Source organism: Mytilus trossulus, chromosome 3 (assembly GCF_036588685.1).
Source record: "Mytilus trossulus isolate FHL-02 chromosome 3, PNRI_Mtr1.1.1.hap1, whole genome shotgun sequence".
Taxonomy (NCBI): Eukaryota; Metazoa; Mollusca; class Bivalvia; order Mytilida; family Mytilidae; genus Mytilus; species Mytilus trossulus.
This window is the reverse complement of record NC_086375.1, coordinates 67,583,185-67,601,533: the sequence shown is the minus strand read 5'-3', so window position 1 is coordinate 67,601,533 and position 18,349 is coordinate 67,583,185. Positions and strand designations below refer to the sequence as shown.

At 32.2% G+C, this 18,349-nt stretch overlaps 1 protein-coding gene across 2 annotated transcripts; it reads left to right on the top strand.

Annotated features, from left to right (window-relative positions):
* LOC134712198 (uncharacterized) lies at nt 1-16,999 on the top strand. 2 transcript variants are annotated; one of them, XM_063573515.1, is made up of 13 exons: nt 1-211; nt 1,406-1,695; nt 5,837-5,953; nt 7,711-7,797; nt 8,256-8,327; nt 8,681-8,917; nt 9,457-9,621; nt 10,247-10,566; nt 13,439-13,593; nt 14,036-14,229; nt 15,506-15,587; nt 16,217-16,326; nt 16,572-16,999. In XM_063573515.1, exons 1-13 carry the CDS (start codon nt 1-3, stop codon nt 16,593-16,595), a joined length of 2,064 nt encoding a protein of 687 aa, XP_063429585.1. In that variant the 3' UTR covers nt 16,596-16,999. The 2 variants fall into 2 exon arrangements, with proteins under 2 accessions (XP_063429585.1, XP_063429583.1); XM_063573513.1 differs by lacking the exon at nt 13,439-13,593 and adding an exon at nt 13,252-13,406.
* The last annotated feature ends 1,350 nt before the right edge of the window (nt 17,000-18,349 follow it).

The window sequence follows — 18,349 nt, the reverse complement described above, 5'->3', positions numbered from 1 at the left end:
ATGCAAGTACTAACAAAAGTTTTTGGGACTCAACTTTCACTTCGACTTCTAAGCAGAATAGCGCACACAGAAGTGGACAAATTTACATTTAAAATGAGCATAACAACAAGTGAATATGGATCTTGGAGGTCACCAATTACAAGTAAAATTGTTTCTGAAAGTAGTGTGAAATTTCAAGAAGTTCATGTAGACAGCTGCCCAGAAAACGCCGGTTAGTAATAATATTTAATAGTATGATCAGATATGTCTCTGGTATTATATAAGCACTACAATATTGATTTGTTTTATTGGATATAAATAATCTTATGTATACCTTAACAGGCTACGACCACCCACACACCCCCTAAAAAAGGGGAGTTCCTTGGGCATCCACTTTATGAGAGCTATACATATTATATAAACCTTATCGCTATTTACTGGACATGACACAGCTTCACGTTAAATTTTGAAGTCACAATACATAATATTGACACCACAATGAACAAGTGATTGCTGTATAATGTCAATATTTTAAACGGAAAGGATTCTCAGGTTAGCCGGAAATAGCGATATAAAGATGTATTCATACAATGATACATTGCACATTGGTAGCCAGGGGACTTTAAGATACCCTACTTAAAATCAAACAAACAAAGTCAACGTTCTGTTTGAATTGTGACTGTTAAAGTTCAGTATGATGAATTGTACACTGTGTCCATGGAACCCCGCCCCCTTTTGGAAATTCCTGGCTATTGGCCTGCAGTGTCCAGTATTGTCATTGATTTTTCCATGAAATATTGACACAAAAGTCAACTTGAAAATGCTCTTTTAAAATGTAATAAGAAAATAACAATAAAGACATTAAATCTCTTCTATTCATATCCAAACAAAACTTTCAATCGTTGGTGGATTTAGGGGAGTCAATGCATTTAGATGGGGACATTTAGTTGGAACCCCCCTTTATACTGGGTTTGGAACCCCCCTTTTTTTTTAAATGGCTGGATCTGCCCCTGTTCATTATTTAAACACAGGATTGTAATACATGTAAACTATTAATGAAACACTACTCAAGAGTTTGCTCCATTGGTATTGAAAATTCTGAAGAATTTCCCAAAGAAAGGTATCATGCACTTACAACTTTGCGTAATATATTAGTATTACTAAATTAATGTGATGTTTAAGGCCAAGCACAGAAAAAATTGAAAGTATTAAGGTACTATATTTATACTCTTGCACATTATTAGGTGTCTTTTGGTCCTCATCCCTTTAAATCTTAATATGTCCGTGGAATAACAAATGGTACATGTATGTCATGTAAGAAAAACACTACTTAGTCAACATTTTGCCAACAAAATTATCTAGAAAACATTTCTGAAAGTACATTGTATACTTATGAAAACTTAGTTTTTTTTATTTATGTTTGTAGATACAGTTTATTGGGGAGAATTAAGGTTTGATGAAGGAGGTCGAATTGTAGTGTGTTCACAGAAAGTAGGTGAGGATAAAAATACCTCCTGGACACCTAAAGATTACAATGCTAGGACCAGAGTACACGAATATGGTGGAGGAGCTATCTTCGTCAACAACAAAGTGGTCTATTTCTCAAATTATAAAGACCAGCAGATGTATTCTCAAAGTTCCCCTGAAGAAACACCCCAGCTCATTACCAAAGGAGAAAAAACATGGAGATATGCTGATGGGTCATTCAATGCTAAGGTACATGTAGTACAAGTTGTGTCAAGTATTTATGTATACTCATCTGGCTATAATTTTGTGGCAAGTTTTTATTGTAGGAGGAAGGGGAATTATCTTAATAATAGAAGCACCAATCTTTAGCAGGAAAACTACAATCTTGTCAATTAACATTGGAGTCAAATACACCTTGCCGCCTACATAGGGGTTTGTATTCACAACCTCAGTATTGACAGGGTATTCATCATTGAAGATGACACACTCAGACCGCACTACCACTAAGGGTCATAATGAGTATAAGAGCAACATTGGAAAAACTTCCAAAATAATCTTAAATCTCTGATTTTTCAGAAGCTTGTACATTTTGTACAAGAAAAGGATTTTACCACTGCATCGAGTAGATATGATATATTTATCCACTCTTGACAGTCAAATTTTAAATATTTAAAAGATCAACTAGCCTCACGTTTTTAATTTTAAAATTTGATTGTCAGGAGTGGATAAATATCGTATTACACAAGATTTGGTAGTGGAATCTGTTTCTCTAATGATTTTTTAAAAAAATGCAGGCAAACTTATTATTTCTTTTCAAATGATCTGCAAAAAGGTGTGTTCTTTCTATGTGATGTCAAAAAGCTTGTTGCCAAAAAAGGAAATTCAAAGAAAAGCAAGAAAATTTGACATCGTTATTCATAATTGAATTTTAATGAAGAACTGAGATAAAAAAAAATCACACGTTGAATAAATAAAAATAATCAACATTTCAGGAAAAAGATAAATCTTGTAAGAATTAGTGAAATATTATTGCAACCTTTGGGATAAGGTCTTATCATATATCTAGTCTGACCCTAAATGAAAATGCTTAGCTTTAATAATATGAATATGCTGATTGTTTTAAAATATTATAAAAAATATATAGCACTTGAAATAGAACAAAATGCTTAGAGAAATGCCATTATGAAACAGCTTTCACAACAATAGTTTCATTTGAATTTTATCAATAAGGGTAAGAGCCCTGGCTAGAGCAACTAAAGTTTACAGTTAATTATTAACCAATTTACTACAATATGTATAGAAATGCCCATGCTTTATAAAAGGAAAATTTCGACATCTGGTCATTATGAACGGAGCAATTGCTACAGCCAGTCATAACGAAATCTCAGTCATGCATTACGAAATCACACCAGTGCATTACGAATCACAGGCATGCATTATGAACAGATGAAACGGGACATCGATTATATCAAAATGTTGTTTATTTCTTTAAATAAGTGTGACATTTTTATGCCCCTCCTACGATAGTAGAGGGGCATTATGTTTTCTGGTCTGTGCCTCCGTTAGTTCGTCTGTTCATTCGTCCGTTCGTCCGTTTGTTCGTCCCGTTTCAGGTTAAAGTTTTTGGTCGAGGTAGTTTTTAATGAAGTTGAAATCCAATCAACCTGAAACTTAGTATATATGTTCCTTATGGTATGATCTTTCTAATTTTAATGTCAAATTAGAGTTCTGACCCCAATTTCACGGTCCACTGAACATAGAAAATGATAGTGCGAGTGGGGCATCCGTGTACTGGGGACACATTCTTGTTTATTTTTTTTTAAAACTTAATATCATAAAACCAAGTTTAAATGATGTTCATTGTTTTGTAACGACTTGAAATGGAAATATTTCACAGCCTTTTTCGAGTACGACTTTCCATTATTATTATCACTGTTTCATTTCCGTTGTTCAATCCTCAGAATGCAGACTTTTAGAATAGTTAAACTGTCTGATTTATTCTTCCCAGCTACTTTATATTTGCTAGATGAAATGAATTTTAATAGCATAAAATTAAGTACTTGGATGAGAAATCAGAAATTACATCTGACAGTCACAATGTTGACCAAATTCCATGCAAAATTGAATGCGAAAAGACAAGTTGAAGCTCAGCTATGAAATTCCTGTATCTCCTTCACGGTAAGTTTCTTACTCCTTGTTTAATCGAAGAATTAAAACCATTTAATAAAAATGTTATAAAACTGTTTTTTTTCTGTATTGGTCCTGTTGTAGTTTGTGGATAGCTGTATAATTTTGGATCCGAGACGCAAAGACTGTTCTTGAATAAAGGTGCCTTAGTTGGTTAATAAAAGTATCAACATATGGACTTTTTCATATTGGCCATGTAACATGCCCTTAATATTAATAATGGCCTCGGACAGTTGTAATGACCCTCGGCGTTGCCTCAGGACCATTACAACCATCCTTAGCCATTATTAATACCTCGGGCATGTTACAGGGCCGATATGAAAAAGTCCATACATTAATACTATATTATGCCCCACCTACAATAGTAGAGGGGCATTATGTTTTCTGGTCTGTGGGTCCCTTCGTCCGTTCGTCCGTCCGTCCGTCTGTTCGTTCGTCCGTCTGTCCCGCTTCAGGTTAAAGTTTTTGGTCAAGGTAGTTTTTGATGAAGTTGGAGTCCAATCAACTTGAAACTTAGTACACATGTTCCTTATGATATGATCTTTCTAATTTTAAAGCCAAATTAAACTTTTGACCCCAATTTCATGGTCCACTGAACATAGAAAATTTAAGTGCATGTTTCAGGTTAAAGTTTTTGGTCAAGGTAGTTTTTGGTGATGTTGAAGTCCAATCAACTTGAAACTTAGTACACTTGTTCCCTATGATATTATCTTTCTAATTTTAATGCCTTATTATATTTTTTATCCAATTTCACAGTCCATAGAACATGGAAAATGATAGTGCGAGTGGGGCATCCGTGTATTTTGGACACATTCTTGTTTATTATGAGTTAATTGTAAACTTTAATTGATCTAGCCATACATCCACAGTAAAACTGATAAAATGGAGGTGTTCCCTTTAAAGAAAGTTAAGTTCAGGAGATGTGTGTATAATTTTGTTATTGATTTCTATATTTATGATTACCTTTTATTGATAAAGTAAAGTATACATTATATGTGAGATTTAAGTTTTTCAAATACATTGTATATAGTGAAACACTGTGGTTCATTGTTCTTGTTTATTTGAGTCTGACTGTGACATATGCTTTATAATTTACAAGTTCATATCAACCTAAATCTAATTAGTTTTTAAAAATAAAAAAAGGATATTTTTTTTTATTTTTAGCTGTAGTAAATTAACTTATTAATTTTTAAACTACTCTTATATTAACAAATTGTCTTATTCTGTACTTAACTGCATTAAAGTGAAAGGGAAACATTAATGTAATGAGTACTACATATAGAAAAAAAACACATCTTCAAAATAATGATTTACTAATTATATTTTAATCATTTATTACTTAGAGTCACCATCCATGGTCAGCTGACTATGAAAAAATCAAGGGTCAACACACTAGAAATAAAGTTGTTCTAATAAACGTCATGAGGAGATTGTCACTTGTATAATTATAAGTGTGTCAATGACAAATAATATCTTTATCAATGACCTTGTCTAAAGTACAAACTTTTTGAATCTAAAATAACATATATATTTAACTCAAAAGTTAACATGTGTGCATTAAATAGAGAATGGAAATTAAGAATGTGTCAGGGAGACATCAACCTGACCAAAAAGTAAAAAAAAAACAGCTGAAGGCCACGAATGGGTGTTTAACACAGCGAGGAAATTGTGTACTTGGAAAAGGACTCCAGCTGTCCCCTTAACTAAAATATTTTTTTATGTACATTTTTTTTGTATTTTCGCAAAGCAACAATAAACAAACAATATATGTGACCTGATAGCCTGGCCTGGTACAGACCCACAATATGATGGGTTAAACTAGCTTAATGTGCATACAAACCAGGTGCATTTCCAGCCATTTATAAAAGGTGGGCTTCCTTGCCCAGGATAAAGGGGAATTCCAACTACATGTCCCCATTCAAAAGCATTGATCATCAAAATGAAAGGGGGTGGGTTTCAATTGCTAAAACCTCAGGAGTTGGCCTATTTGGATGACAGTGACCTATAGTTGGTAATTTCTGTGTCATTTTGGTATCTTGTGAACAGTTGTCTCATTGGCAATTATACCACATCTTTTTTATAGGGTAAGTCAAAGGTTAATCTTAAGGTAAATTAATTAACAAAGCTTTTTTCACAAGATATGTTTTGATTTCAGTACCTAACATTTGGCACAAAAATGATTAGTTGTTCTATGATTTTTTAGACTAGTAAAATCTACTGTGTGAGAGAGGATCATAGTGTTGTAGAAAGCAAGAAGGCCAAAGAACCTGTTAATACAGTAGTTACCATAGATCCTGTTACCAAGCAACAATTTGTTTTGGTAAGATTTATTAATATTACAAATATATACATAGATATATCTTGAATGTTTTATCTGTCATTGATGAAAATTGTTGATATATACTATTTTCAATATTTATAAGGAAATTAAACAACCTTTAAATTTTCTTCAAAGTTTATTGGCTTCAATTCAAGAGAACTATTTTTAGCTCACCTGGCCCAAAGGGCCAAGTGAGCTTTTCTCATCACTTTGCGTCCGGTGTCTGTCGTCGTCCGTCGTCGTCCGTCGTCGTCGTCCTGCGTCCGGCGTTAACTTTTACAAAAATCTTCTCCTCTGAAACTACTAGGCCAAATTAAACCAAACTTGGCCACAATCATCATTGGGGTATCTTGTTTAAAAATTGTGTCCGGTGACCCGGTCAACCAACCAAGATGGCCGCCATGGCTAAAAATAGAACATAGGGGTAAAATGCAGTTTTTGGCTTATAACTCAAAAACCAAAGCATTTAGAGCAATTCTGACATGGGGTAAAATTGTTTATCAGGTCAAGATCTATCTGCCCCGAAAATTTCAGATGAATCGAACAACCTGTTGTTGGGTTGCTACCCCTAAATTGGTAATTTTAAGAAAATTTTGCTGTTTTTGGTTATTATCTTGAAAAATATTATAGATAGAGATAAACTGTAAACAGCAATAATGTTCAGCAAAATAAGATTTACAAATAAGTCAACATGACCGAAATGGTCAAATGACCCCTTTAGGAGTTATTGCCCTTTATAGTCAATTTTTAACCATTTTTCGTAAATCTTAGTTATCTTTTACAAAAATCTTCTCCTCTGAAACTACTGTGCCATATTAAACCAAACTTGGCCACAATCATCATTGGGGTATCTAGTTTAAAAATTGTGTTCGTTGACCTGGTCAACCTACCAAGATGGCTGCCATGGCTAAAAATAGAACATGGGATAAAATGCAGTTTTTGGCTTATAACTCAAAAACAAAAGCATTAAGAGCAAAACTGGCATGGGTTAAATTGTTTATCAGGTCAAGATCTATCTGCCCTGAAAATTTCAGACGAATCGATAGTCAATTTTTAACAATTTTCATAAAATTTGTAAATTTTTACTAACACTTTCAACTGAAACTACTGGGCCAATCATTAAAGATGGGGATATATGTACGCAGCAAGAATGTTCAGTAAAGTTAGATCTACAAACATATCACCATCACCAAAACACAATTTTGTCACGAATCCATCTGTGTCCTTTGTTGAATATTCACATATACAAATGTACCAAGGTGAGCGACACAGGCTCTTTAGAGCCTCTAGTTAAAATTTGGACTGCAGCCTGATGAGTTTTAGTGATTAAGCAATTTTTACATCTGCCATGTCCAGTCCAGCAGTTTACAATTTTTTTTTGCACAGGCAATGTTTTTGTCCAAGTATTCTTGGCATCACTTTGAAAGTGAATTTAAGTAAGCTCCAGTTTGGTGAATTTGCATTCAGGTTGGCAGGTTAAGGGTGATTGAGGTGATAAATTTGTACTAAATTTACCAGGTAATTATATATTTTCAATGTAAATACTGTAAATTCAGAAATTATTGCAATTTTGTCATTTAAGACTGGATTGCAATTTTAATTTTTGTGGTATTGAAAAAAATCCTGTATAATTTATACAAGAAATTTCAAAATGGGAGTTTAAATTATTGTGATTATAACCCTGTCCCATTTTTCATAATGATAAAAAATTTGCAATACTTTTTGAATTTACAGTAGTCTAAATATTGTCATTTCAGGCAGAAGGAGCAGATTTTTACAGTAGCCCAAGAGTTTCACCAGATGGTAAAAAGATAGCATGGGTACAATGGAATCATCCAAATATGGTAATTAGTTATTTTTTTTGTTAGTTTTCTAGAAGTATTCAGATGAGGGTCTTCCATCATATAATTAGTATAGTTTTATGCTGAAATTTTGCACTGATTATTCAGGATTAAGGGATTAAGAAGTATACAATTGAATTTTACTCTAACAATATACCTCAAGGGGGTGGGAACTTCCTATATACAAGGTGATAGGACGTGCCACTGGAATAGGTCACGCTTTCAGCTTGAAAATATGTGAACAGATGGGAAAAACTATCAGAAATATATCCGAAATAATTGAATGACAAATGTTCACCTCTCAAGGTGGTATACTAATTGAAAAAGATTGAAGACAACAATTTTACAGCTTGGGTAGGTTCAAGCCCACTAGAAAATATTTATAAATCACAAATTATTAAGTTTCAAACTATGATGGAAAAATAAAAACACATTATAAAAATTAGATATGATTATTGTAGCCCTGGGACAGTACAGAACTATGGACAGGTGACTTGTCAGCTGCAGGAGATGCTGTGTCTAATCCAAAACAGGTCAGTCAAACATGATTTAGTTTTTCAAGTGGTAGACCAGGCTAAGGAATTGATATTTCAACCATACAGGCAATACTTCACTGTTGTGTGAACAATGCAAAAATATTTTGCAATGTTTCTCCCAATTTTCACCTAGAAAAAAAATCTTTGAGTTGTTAGTGTATTGGCCTGACAGTTATAGTTTAATGAACTCCAGTCCTGTTGCTAAAATGATTAAAAGCAGTCATGGGAATATATTATTTAGGGGAAGAAACTAATAATATGTAAATACTATTAGGGAAAATTATCACCTTTCAAAAAATATTTGAAAACATACACATGTACATGTAGTTAAAGTTTGCCTTTTGTTACAGATAGTTTCTGGTACTGACATAAGTGTAATGCAGCCATCTTGGACACCAAACAATGAACTACTATATATTGGTGATCAAACAGAATGGTGGAACCTTTATCATGTAAATGCCAATGGTGACCACACTAATTTGTTACCTAGAGACAAAGAAACTGGAGGCCCACACTGGGTCTTTGCTTTTTATGGTTATGCAGTAGATCCAAAAGGAAATGGTAGAATAGTACTGAATTCTGGAAGTGTAAGTTCTAATGTGTTTAGTTGTCTTCTAATAAAATCAACAATCTAATGTATTGCTTGCTTTATCTGACAGAGGAAAGTGATATTCCAAATATCTTCTTTATATTTGTCTATGTGGAAATTTTAACTCTATTTTATGATTTTTTTAAAACAAATTCTTGACTTCTTTTTTTTTTTTTTTTCATACAAATGGCTTTTTTGTCTTTATTTAAGTGCACTATTATATAAAAGCAGTAAACATAAAAGAATGTCCCTTGAAATTCCAAAAGCTGTGTATTCATTATTATTCATGGGACCAAATTTTGTTTATTTCATCAGTAAATGTGAACCACAGAACATGATGTTCAAGGTACAAACTTTCTACAGGCTTGTATACAGGCTTTACCAAAATCAAAATTAAGTATCCCTGAAAATAGTACATGTACAATTTTTCCTCATTTCACCAAATCCCACACAAATAAATGAATATATATTATATGGTGAAATAAAAAGTTGCTAAGTCATTGTATATTTATTGCATTGAAGTTTTATTCATTTTAGGAACTTGGTTTATTAAACATGAATACAAAAGAATACCAGAAACTTGACACAGGATTTACAAGTCATGCATGTTTGAATCTGACAGCAGACGGTCATGTGTATTGTGTAGCAGGGAGTCCAACAAAGTTTGAATGTGTCATAAGAATTAATTTGGAAACCAAAGAAGTAAGTATTACTAGATATATCTTTCGACTGTGATCATTTTCTGATCTTCTGCCATCTCGAATTAATATTGTTTTTCACAGTTTAATGGTAAAGTTTTGTTTTTCTATTTAGAGTTTATACTGTTGATTCATTAATATTCGTTAGATACTAATTTTCATGGGTTTTGTAGGTACAGGTGGACCACAAAGTCAAATGTTCAACGAATAAGATAGTTTCAATAGGTTGTGTTAAAGAGATTTGCAAAACCACGAAATCAAATTTCCATGAATATGCATGTTTTTAGCAATTCACTAAAATTGATACCTCTCGAAAATAAATGAATCCACAGTCAAAGAGACAACAATCCAACAAACAAACAAAGGCCAACAATGGGTCATCGACACAGCAAGAAAATCCTGCACCATATGGCAGGCTTCAGCTGGCCCTTAAACAGAAAATGGAAACTGTATATATATGTTTAAAAAAAACCATATTCAACTAGTTGATATTTTTTCCATTCTATAAGTAATTGACACTTAAGAACCTTTTTTTAAATAACTATTGTTCCAACTGAAAATGTGCTGACCAGTTGCTTGAAACAATTATATTTTCGTTTCATTTTGATTTTTTTTTTAAATTTCTGTAGGTTAAGGTCCTTCAAGAATCAAAGTCATTAGATATGGACACAGGTTATTACAGTATTCCAGAGGAAATAAGCTGGAAAACAACAAATGATGATGTCTCCTACGGATATTTGTATCCTCCTAAAAATAAGGACTTTGTAGCACCTGAGGGTACAAAGCCTCCATTGCTGGTTCAGGTTCATGGTGGACCAACTTCTCAAACATCCAATGTTTTGAGTTTGAAAAAACAATATTTCACGTCACGTGGGTTTGCTGTACTAGATGTAAACTACAGGGGCAGCACTGGTTATGGTAAAACATACAGACACAAACTGAGGGCAAAGTTAGTATGATATTAAAACACATTTGTACTGATGACATGCACCTTGACTGTTCATACTTTTTATGGACATCAATGACAACTGTTTGTCTGCTGTACAACAAAAATGTTCACCAATAAGAAAATATGTTATTTAAAGAGGCTATGTATTAAATTAATTTTCATCATTTTCAATAACTTTTTTTAAGGAATAAAACAACTAATTCAGGCCCTGTCATCATTAAGAACATACAAGAAAAAAACATATTTTAAACAAAATAGTTCCTACATAGAGCTGTATTTTTGTCAATAGGTATAACATTTGAATGGGTAGTTTTGATAACAAATGAAAGCTTGGGGACTTTGGATCACTGTAGAAGACTTGTTGAAAATTTCTTTTGAATAATAAAGAAGTATATGAAATTGTAATAGGAGTGCACATTTGCACTGTTGTTCAGATCAGAAGTACCTGTTTTTTTACTATCAATCTTTTAGAAACCATTTAAAGGTATGACATGTTGAATTTTTCAGCACAAGTCAGGATAAGGTATAGTCATGACATGAAATAACTGCCACTTTATTTAAACTTGAGACAAAATAACCATTAATGCTTGAAATTGCAGAATTTAATGTAGAAAGATGATTACCTTGCTTATAAATATTTGATCTGACAGTATTTTACTTTGGTAAAAAAAGTGTGTATGGCATTGACATATAGTTATTTAAACTCTTATCTTCCATTTTGATAACTGACAACAGTATCTTATTTTAACATAGTTCTCTTTAAATAAGATTGAAGTATTACCAAGTTTCCCCCATTTATAGCTCATAAAGGTATTCATTTCGCTTCTTAAAACTAGAGTTCAGTGTCGTTATGATGATAAACCAGGTACCATAAAATATTGTGATTGGCCTTGAAAAAATAAATAATTAAAAGTGTTTAGAAACCCATGAAATTAATAGATATGACTAAAACATAGAACATAATATGACAACTATCTATATACCGGTATATGATCACAATATAAAAGTATCAAGTAATAAAATACTCATTGACAGGTAGAAACTTAATTTGCAGAAAATTAAACTTGTTTGATATTAAAGAAAAGATACAAATCAACATCATTTACTACAGTTACTTTATTTGATTGTGTTTGAGTGTCATTCATGATGAAAATGATTAAATGTGTTGGAAAAAGTTTAACACAAATGTTAAACACTTGTATTACAAAAAGTACAGCCATGTCAATTTTTGTGCCCCACCTATGATAGTAGAGGGGCATTATGTTTTCTGGTCTGTGCCTCCGTTTGTTCGTCCGTTTGTTCATTCTGCTTCAGGTTAAAGTTTTTGGTCGAGGTAGTTTTTGATGAAGTTGAAGTCCAATCAATTTAAAACTTAGTACACATGTTCCCTATGATATGATCTTTCTAATTTTAATGTCAAATTAAAGTATTGACCCCAATTTCATGGTCCACTGAACAAAGAAGAAGATAGTGTGAAGCTCAGGTTAAAGTTTTTGGTCAAGGTAGTTTTTGATGATGTTGAAGTCCAATCAACTTGAAACTTAGTACACATGTTAACTATGATATGATCTTTCTAATTTTAATGCCAAATTAAAGTATTGACCCCAATTTCACGGTCCAGGGAACATGTAAAATGATAGTGCGAGTGGGGCATCCGTGTACTATGGACACATTCTTGTTTTCCCTAAAAAAAAAAGCAACATTATACAGCTGAACAACAAAATAATAATTGTCTTTATTGTTTCTAATTTTCTATTATGTTTTATGGCACTGTGGGTAAATTATCTCGTATGATAGGTTTTACGGTGTCATGTAAGGACCCCCTATGGACCCTGAAACTGTTAGTAAATTTCATAGGCAGAAAAAGTCCTGCGTTTGATAAATTTGTAATATTGTGAGTGAGTTGACTACATTTAACCACTGACCCCCTATGGGTGAATAAAATCCATAGCAAATTTGACCTACAGCCTAACCCTCTGTGGATTCATAGGGGGGTCAGTACTGAACCATATAACTTAAAATAATAATTAAACATTGAAGTTGATTGGACTTCACCTTCATCAAAAACTACCGTGACCAAAAACTTTAACCTGAAGCGGGACAGACGGATGGACGAACGGACGCACGGACGAACAGACGCACAGACCAGAAAACATAATGCCCCTCTACTATCGTAGGTGGGGCATAAAAAAATATTTAATAAAATAATTTCTTTTGCTATCTGCTTGGTGGTATCATGTTAGCCTAATAACCTCAAGTGGGGGATTTTGTGGGTTTAATGCATGGCCAGGTCAAAACTAAGACCTGATTTGCTTGTTATAGCTTCCTCTGGACAATTTTTATGTTTTATTTGGTACCATTGTTACTGATGTTCACCTTTTGATGTAAAAATATTACAGTTAATTCAGAAATTATTGCGTGCATTTGTTATTGTGATTTAGTAATTTTAGACTGAAATGCGATTTAAATTTTGGGATATTGAGAACAATGACTGTTTAATTCATATAAAAAATTTCAAAATAGAGTTTAAATTAATGTGATTATAACCCGGTCGCATTTTCACAATAATAATAATTAAAACATCGCAATGATTTCTGAATTTTCAGTACTCATATTTACAGGTGGTGACTGGTTTTACTATAACAGTTTAGCATGTACTTTGCATGTTTTTCTATATTATAATAGATGGGGAGTATCTGATATAGATGACTGTTGCTTTGGTGCCTTGTATCTTGGTGATATTGGACGAGTGGATGAAAATAAGTTATGTATAGATGGAGGATCAGCAGGAGGATATACTACGCTAGCATGCTTAACATTCAAAAATGTGTTTAAAGCAGGTAATGATTAAGTCCCTTTGTTTTCGTGGCAGATGGGGTATTTATGACCTTGATGATTGTTGTCATGGCGCCCAGTATCTGGCAGATGTAGGTCAAGCAGATCATGGTAAATTGTGTATCGATGGTAGATCTGCAGGTGGTTACAGCACTCTGGCTTGCTTAACTTTCAAAAATGTGTTTGGAGCAGGTAAAATATATTGGAACTAGATTAGAACATAGGTGGCATTTCTAAAAAAAGCAACTATCAATTGAAATATGGATTGCATTATACAAAAAATTAACACTCAATTGGAATAAAGTTGGCATTTAAAAAAAAAAAATGGAATCTAGGTTGTATTTACAAAAGAAAAAGATAGATGTTCATTGTCAGGCAGAATCTGTCTATAGTTTAAAAGAAAACGGTGCTCTGACTATTGTGAGCATTGTACTTCTGAGAGTACTAGAGAATAGTAATGATAGAATAAAAATTAATGGCATGTAACAATTTACCCTTTCAAAAGAAAATATTTAAGCAATTTGAAGAAGATTAAATTCGAAGGTACCTAACTTTTATTTGAAAATTTAAAAAATTCTCTCTGAAGTAAATTTTATATTGTTTTATTATACTCAGTGCTCAATTTGATTTCTAGGAGCAAGTCATTATGGAATAGGTGACCTTGAAGCATTAGCAGGAGACACTCACAAGTTTGAAAGTCGTTACCTTGACAACCTGATAGCACCATACACAGGAGATGGTATAAAGATATACAAAGAAAGATCACCTATCAATTATATTGAAAAACTGGATTGTCCTATTGCTCTATTCCAGGGTGATGAGGATAAGGTGAATTTAAGGATAAATGAAGGATGGAAGATTCTAGGGGGGGGGGGGGGGGTCCACTTCCTATAAACCAGGTGATAGGATATGTCGCTGGAATAGATCACCTTTTCAAGCTTGAAAATATGTGAATAGGTCAGGAAAACTATCAGAAATATATGACAAGGTCAATAAAATTTCCATTACTTCGTCTGTTATCTTTCATGGTGATCCTGTCTGTGTTTTATCAACCAATTTTCTCTCTTATGGCACTTTGGTTCTCCACTATTACACAAACAAACCAAACGTAACCCAAACAATATGGGAAAAGGTAACATTTTTACCTATTCAATATATGAAAAGGTTTACATTTTTGAAATTTAGATTATATGAAAAGGATGGGGTAACAGAAATCAAGAGGCACCCCCTATCAATTAAGTATTGTAGTTTCAATATATTTGTTTAGCCCATATCAGATTAGGTGGAGTCTACTGTATGACAAATGATGATAAAATCAATGATGATTAAAAAATGATTGATAAAGGGATTCATTCATGACAGGGTTAACTGCTAGTAGTCTGTTGTTATTTATGTATTATTGTCATTTTGTTTATTTTCTTTGGTTACATCTTCTGACATCAGACTCGGACTTCTCTTGAACTGAATTTTAATGTGCGTATTGTTATGCTTTTACTTTTCTACACTGGTTAGAGGTATAGGGGGAGGGTTGAGATCTCACAAACATGTTTAACCCCGCCGCATTTTTGCGCCTGTCCCAAGTCAGGAGCCTCTGGCCTTTGTTAGTCTTGTATTATTTAAATTTTAGTTTCTTGTGTACAATTTGGAAATTAGTCTGGCGTTCATTATCACTGAACTAGTATATATTTGTTTAGGGGCCAGCTGAAGGACGCCTCCGGGTGCGGGAATTTCTCGCTACATTGAAGACCTGTTGGTGACCTTCTGCTGTTGTGTGTTTTTTTATTTTGGTCGGGTTGTTGTCTCTTTGACACATTCCCCATTTCCATTCTCAATTTTATTAAAAGAACAAAAAAAGATTAGTTGATATTAATACTCAGCAGGTACAAATGATTATTAATGAATCAAATTATAATCTATATGTGGATGTAACCGTGATGGTTGATGTTTAATGAATCAATGATGATTTGTATGGTATACTTATAAAGTAGTACTGTGTTCGCCTCAAGTATAGGAGGATATTTCAGCATGTGCATTCTTTTATTTAAGGCTTTACAAAATGACAGAGTTGTAATGAATATATTGACACATATATTATTAATTACAGATTGTTCCACCAAATCAAGCTGAGATGATGTACAAAGCTGTGAAAGAAAAGGGTATTCCTACCATGCATGTTTTATTTGAAGGTGAGAAACAAATTCAGTTTAAATTATGGTGTTGCATACACAATTGCAAAATGCTAGATTTAAATTGATAAACTTGATATAAGAATAAAAAGATGTTGTATGATTACCAATGAGACAATTTCCACCAAAGACCAAATAATGTAGATGTAAGCAGCTCTATGTCACCTTGTGGACTTCATCAATGAGAAAAACAGATACCATATAGAATGCTATAAAAACCTTTAAATGTATAATAAAATATGATATACAGCAATCAAAGAATAACCATTGGACAACAGGCTTCTGACTCGTACATTTGTAAATTGTATCCTGTCATCAGTTTTCTTTTAAATTAAAACAATGTCTTTTAAGAGCAAAGGTTTAAGATTAAAAACCCAATGGAATGGAACATCCATAAAGGATTCATAAACAAGCTAAGGTAAACCCAGGATGTTACCTTAGAGTTTACAAATAAAATTGAGAATGGAAATGTAGAGCATGTTAAAGAGACAACAACTTGACCTAAGCAGATAACAAAGAAATGTTTGATTAAGCAGAAGTTAACAATTGCTAGATTTATATTATAACAAATGAACAGATATATTTTATCATTATATATATATGTTTACCATTTCTTTCTTTTTAAAAAGGTGAACAACATGGATTCCGTAAAGCAGAAAATATCCAAACAGCATTAGATGGTGAATTCTACTTCTTTTCTAAAGTGTTTGGTTTTAAAGCAGCGGACAATGATATCAAGGTAATAATAAAGTGATGACAATAGATACACAAAATAATAAATTTTGATTAAAGCCGTATTTTGAAGAGACTTGCATAATTGACCCATTTGTGCTTGTTTTCCTTTGTAATACTCTTTGATAAAAATATTTGAAAGACTGGCAATATTAAAAGATTAAAAAAAAGTGTATTTGTTAGCATAAAGACAAAATATATGAACATTACAAGTTATGAAATTACATTCTAATATATTTTCTGTTATTTCAGATTCCAATAGCAAATTTAAAGTAAAGAGTTAGGATAATGACCTGAAAGAGCTATGGAGGCAGCATTAAGTATGTTTCCTATTAAATAGGAACTTAGTCACAATTTGGTGTTCTAGACTTTTTAAAATAGGAACTTTGTCACAAGTAGTTGAGTGTTCTAGATTTAAGTTGTTATCTTTAGAATTTTAGATTCTAGTTCTGAAATTTGTTTAGAAGATGCATTTTTAGTTTTTATTGGTTAAGTTTTTGCCGTTTCTTATGTAATTCTATTGTTACTGAAATATTTTTTCTTTTTTTTCTGTACTTCTATTTTAGTGCAATATTACTGCAATAAGTTATATTTTCAAACATCAATTGGTCTGTTAAATGTAGAATTTTGAGTTCCAGAAGGTCTATTTTTAAATATTTTTCTCTCTCGCTAAGACATGTGTGTAATTTAGACTTTGATTGCATTTAAGGCCTAAATAAAACCTTGGTTAACACTGAATTTCCAAGAAATTGTTAAGCATATTATTTTTTTAAAGTTTGTGAGTTAGAGAATGCATTTATTTTTATCTGTTGATATACCACTATAGATAGACTTGAATATTTACTTTTCTATTGGTAAAATTTAGTCATTTTACATATATAGTACTAAAGGAGTCGGTGTTATTAGACAGCAATCTGTTTTTACAAAATTGTGCAATTGAGGAGAAAAGAATTGTTTGGAAATATTTTAAATTATTATTTATGTGGTTCTTGACTACAGTATAAATGTGGTATAAATTACTTGTATTTATTTGTTTCTTTTAGAAAAATGTTTAATTATACATAGTAGTACTATAGTATAATGTGTGGTATTTTTCCGTTATTATTTCTTTTGTTCTAGTTCACAAATTCTAATGAAACATACATTTTTTTGGGCACAAATTGAAACTGAGAATAAAAGCAGATAAAAAATGTGTATGGTCTTAGCATTTATTGATGAAACCATAAATAAGTTTTTATCATGTTCCTGAGAAATATCAATGTTCCAAATAGAATGCAGTGTTCACACTTTCACTTGCTTTGGTTGTTTTTTTTTACATTACTTTGTTTTTGCTGTTAAAATGTTGTTGTTTTTCTGCATTCCGTTATTTTGATACAAAACAGTTACTGATGGACTTTTTTCCTTCAGCATTATGAGGAATAGAAGCAAAAGAGATTTTCAGTGAGTTGTTGTTATCTATACCACAAACTTCTTTTAAAATCTATTATGTTTTGATTTGCCTGTCATTATATAATTTTTGCTTGTAGTACTGTTTTTTTCAGACCTCTTTTTAAATCAAATTCTGTTTATTAAAGAGTCAATAAATCCATGACTTTACCTAGTTAAAAGAGAGCTTTTCAATAATATTTTCTAGTGAAAAGATTTACATTCCAGTATTTACAGTACTGTATTTTTTTTTACAATATTATTTTTTTAAGAAATAAATGAATTAGGGACTTCAGCTTACTTGTTTCTTTTGTAAACAGTTATGAGTAAACATCTTCTTGTAAGTGGGATCTGGGAACAGTATATTCCACAATGAATCCATATACATGTTCCTAATGGGATATGATGCAGTAAATGATAACAAATAAATGTATGTACATGAATAAATGACAAAGTGTAAGCAGATCCAATAAAAAAATAAACTATTATTTGTTTTTTCTGGGTTTTTTTTATAGATAAATTTGCCATGTGATCATACACATCACTAGGTTCCTTTTGTCATAAATGTACTGAAACTCTTCTCCTAAACAACTTAAGCAAATTGA

Bases quoted from the DNA above. Each gene is read 5' to 3' on its own strand.
- LOC134712198 (XM_063573515.1), top strand. From the start codon at position 1: ATGCAAGTACTAACAAAAGTTTTTGGGACTCAACTTTCACTTCGACTT. The intron at 14,230-15,505 runs GTGAATTTAAGG...TATTAATTACAG, and splicing joins TCCAGGGTGATGAGGATAAG to ATTGTTCCACCAAATCAAGC. The intron at 16,327-16,571 runs GTAATAATAAAG...CTGTTATTTCAG, and splicing joins CAGCGGACAATGATATCAAG to ATTCCAATAGCAAATTTAAA.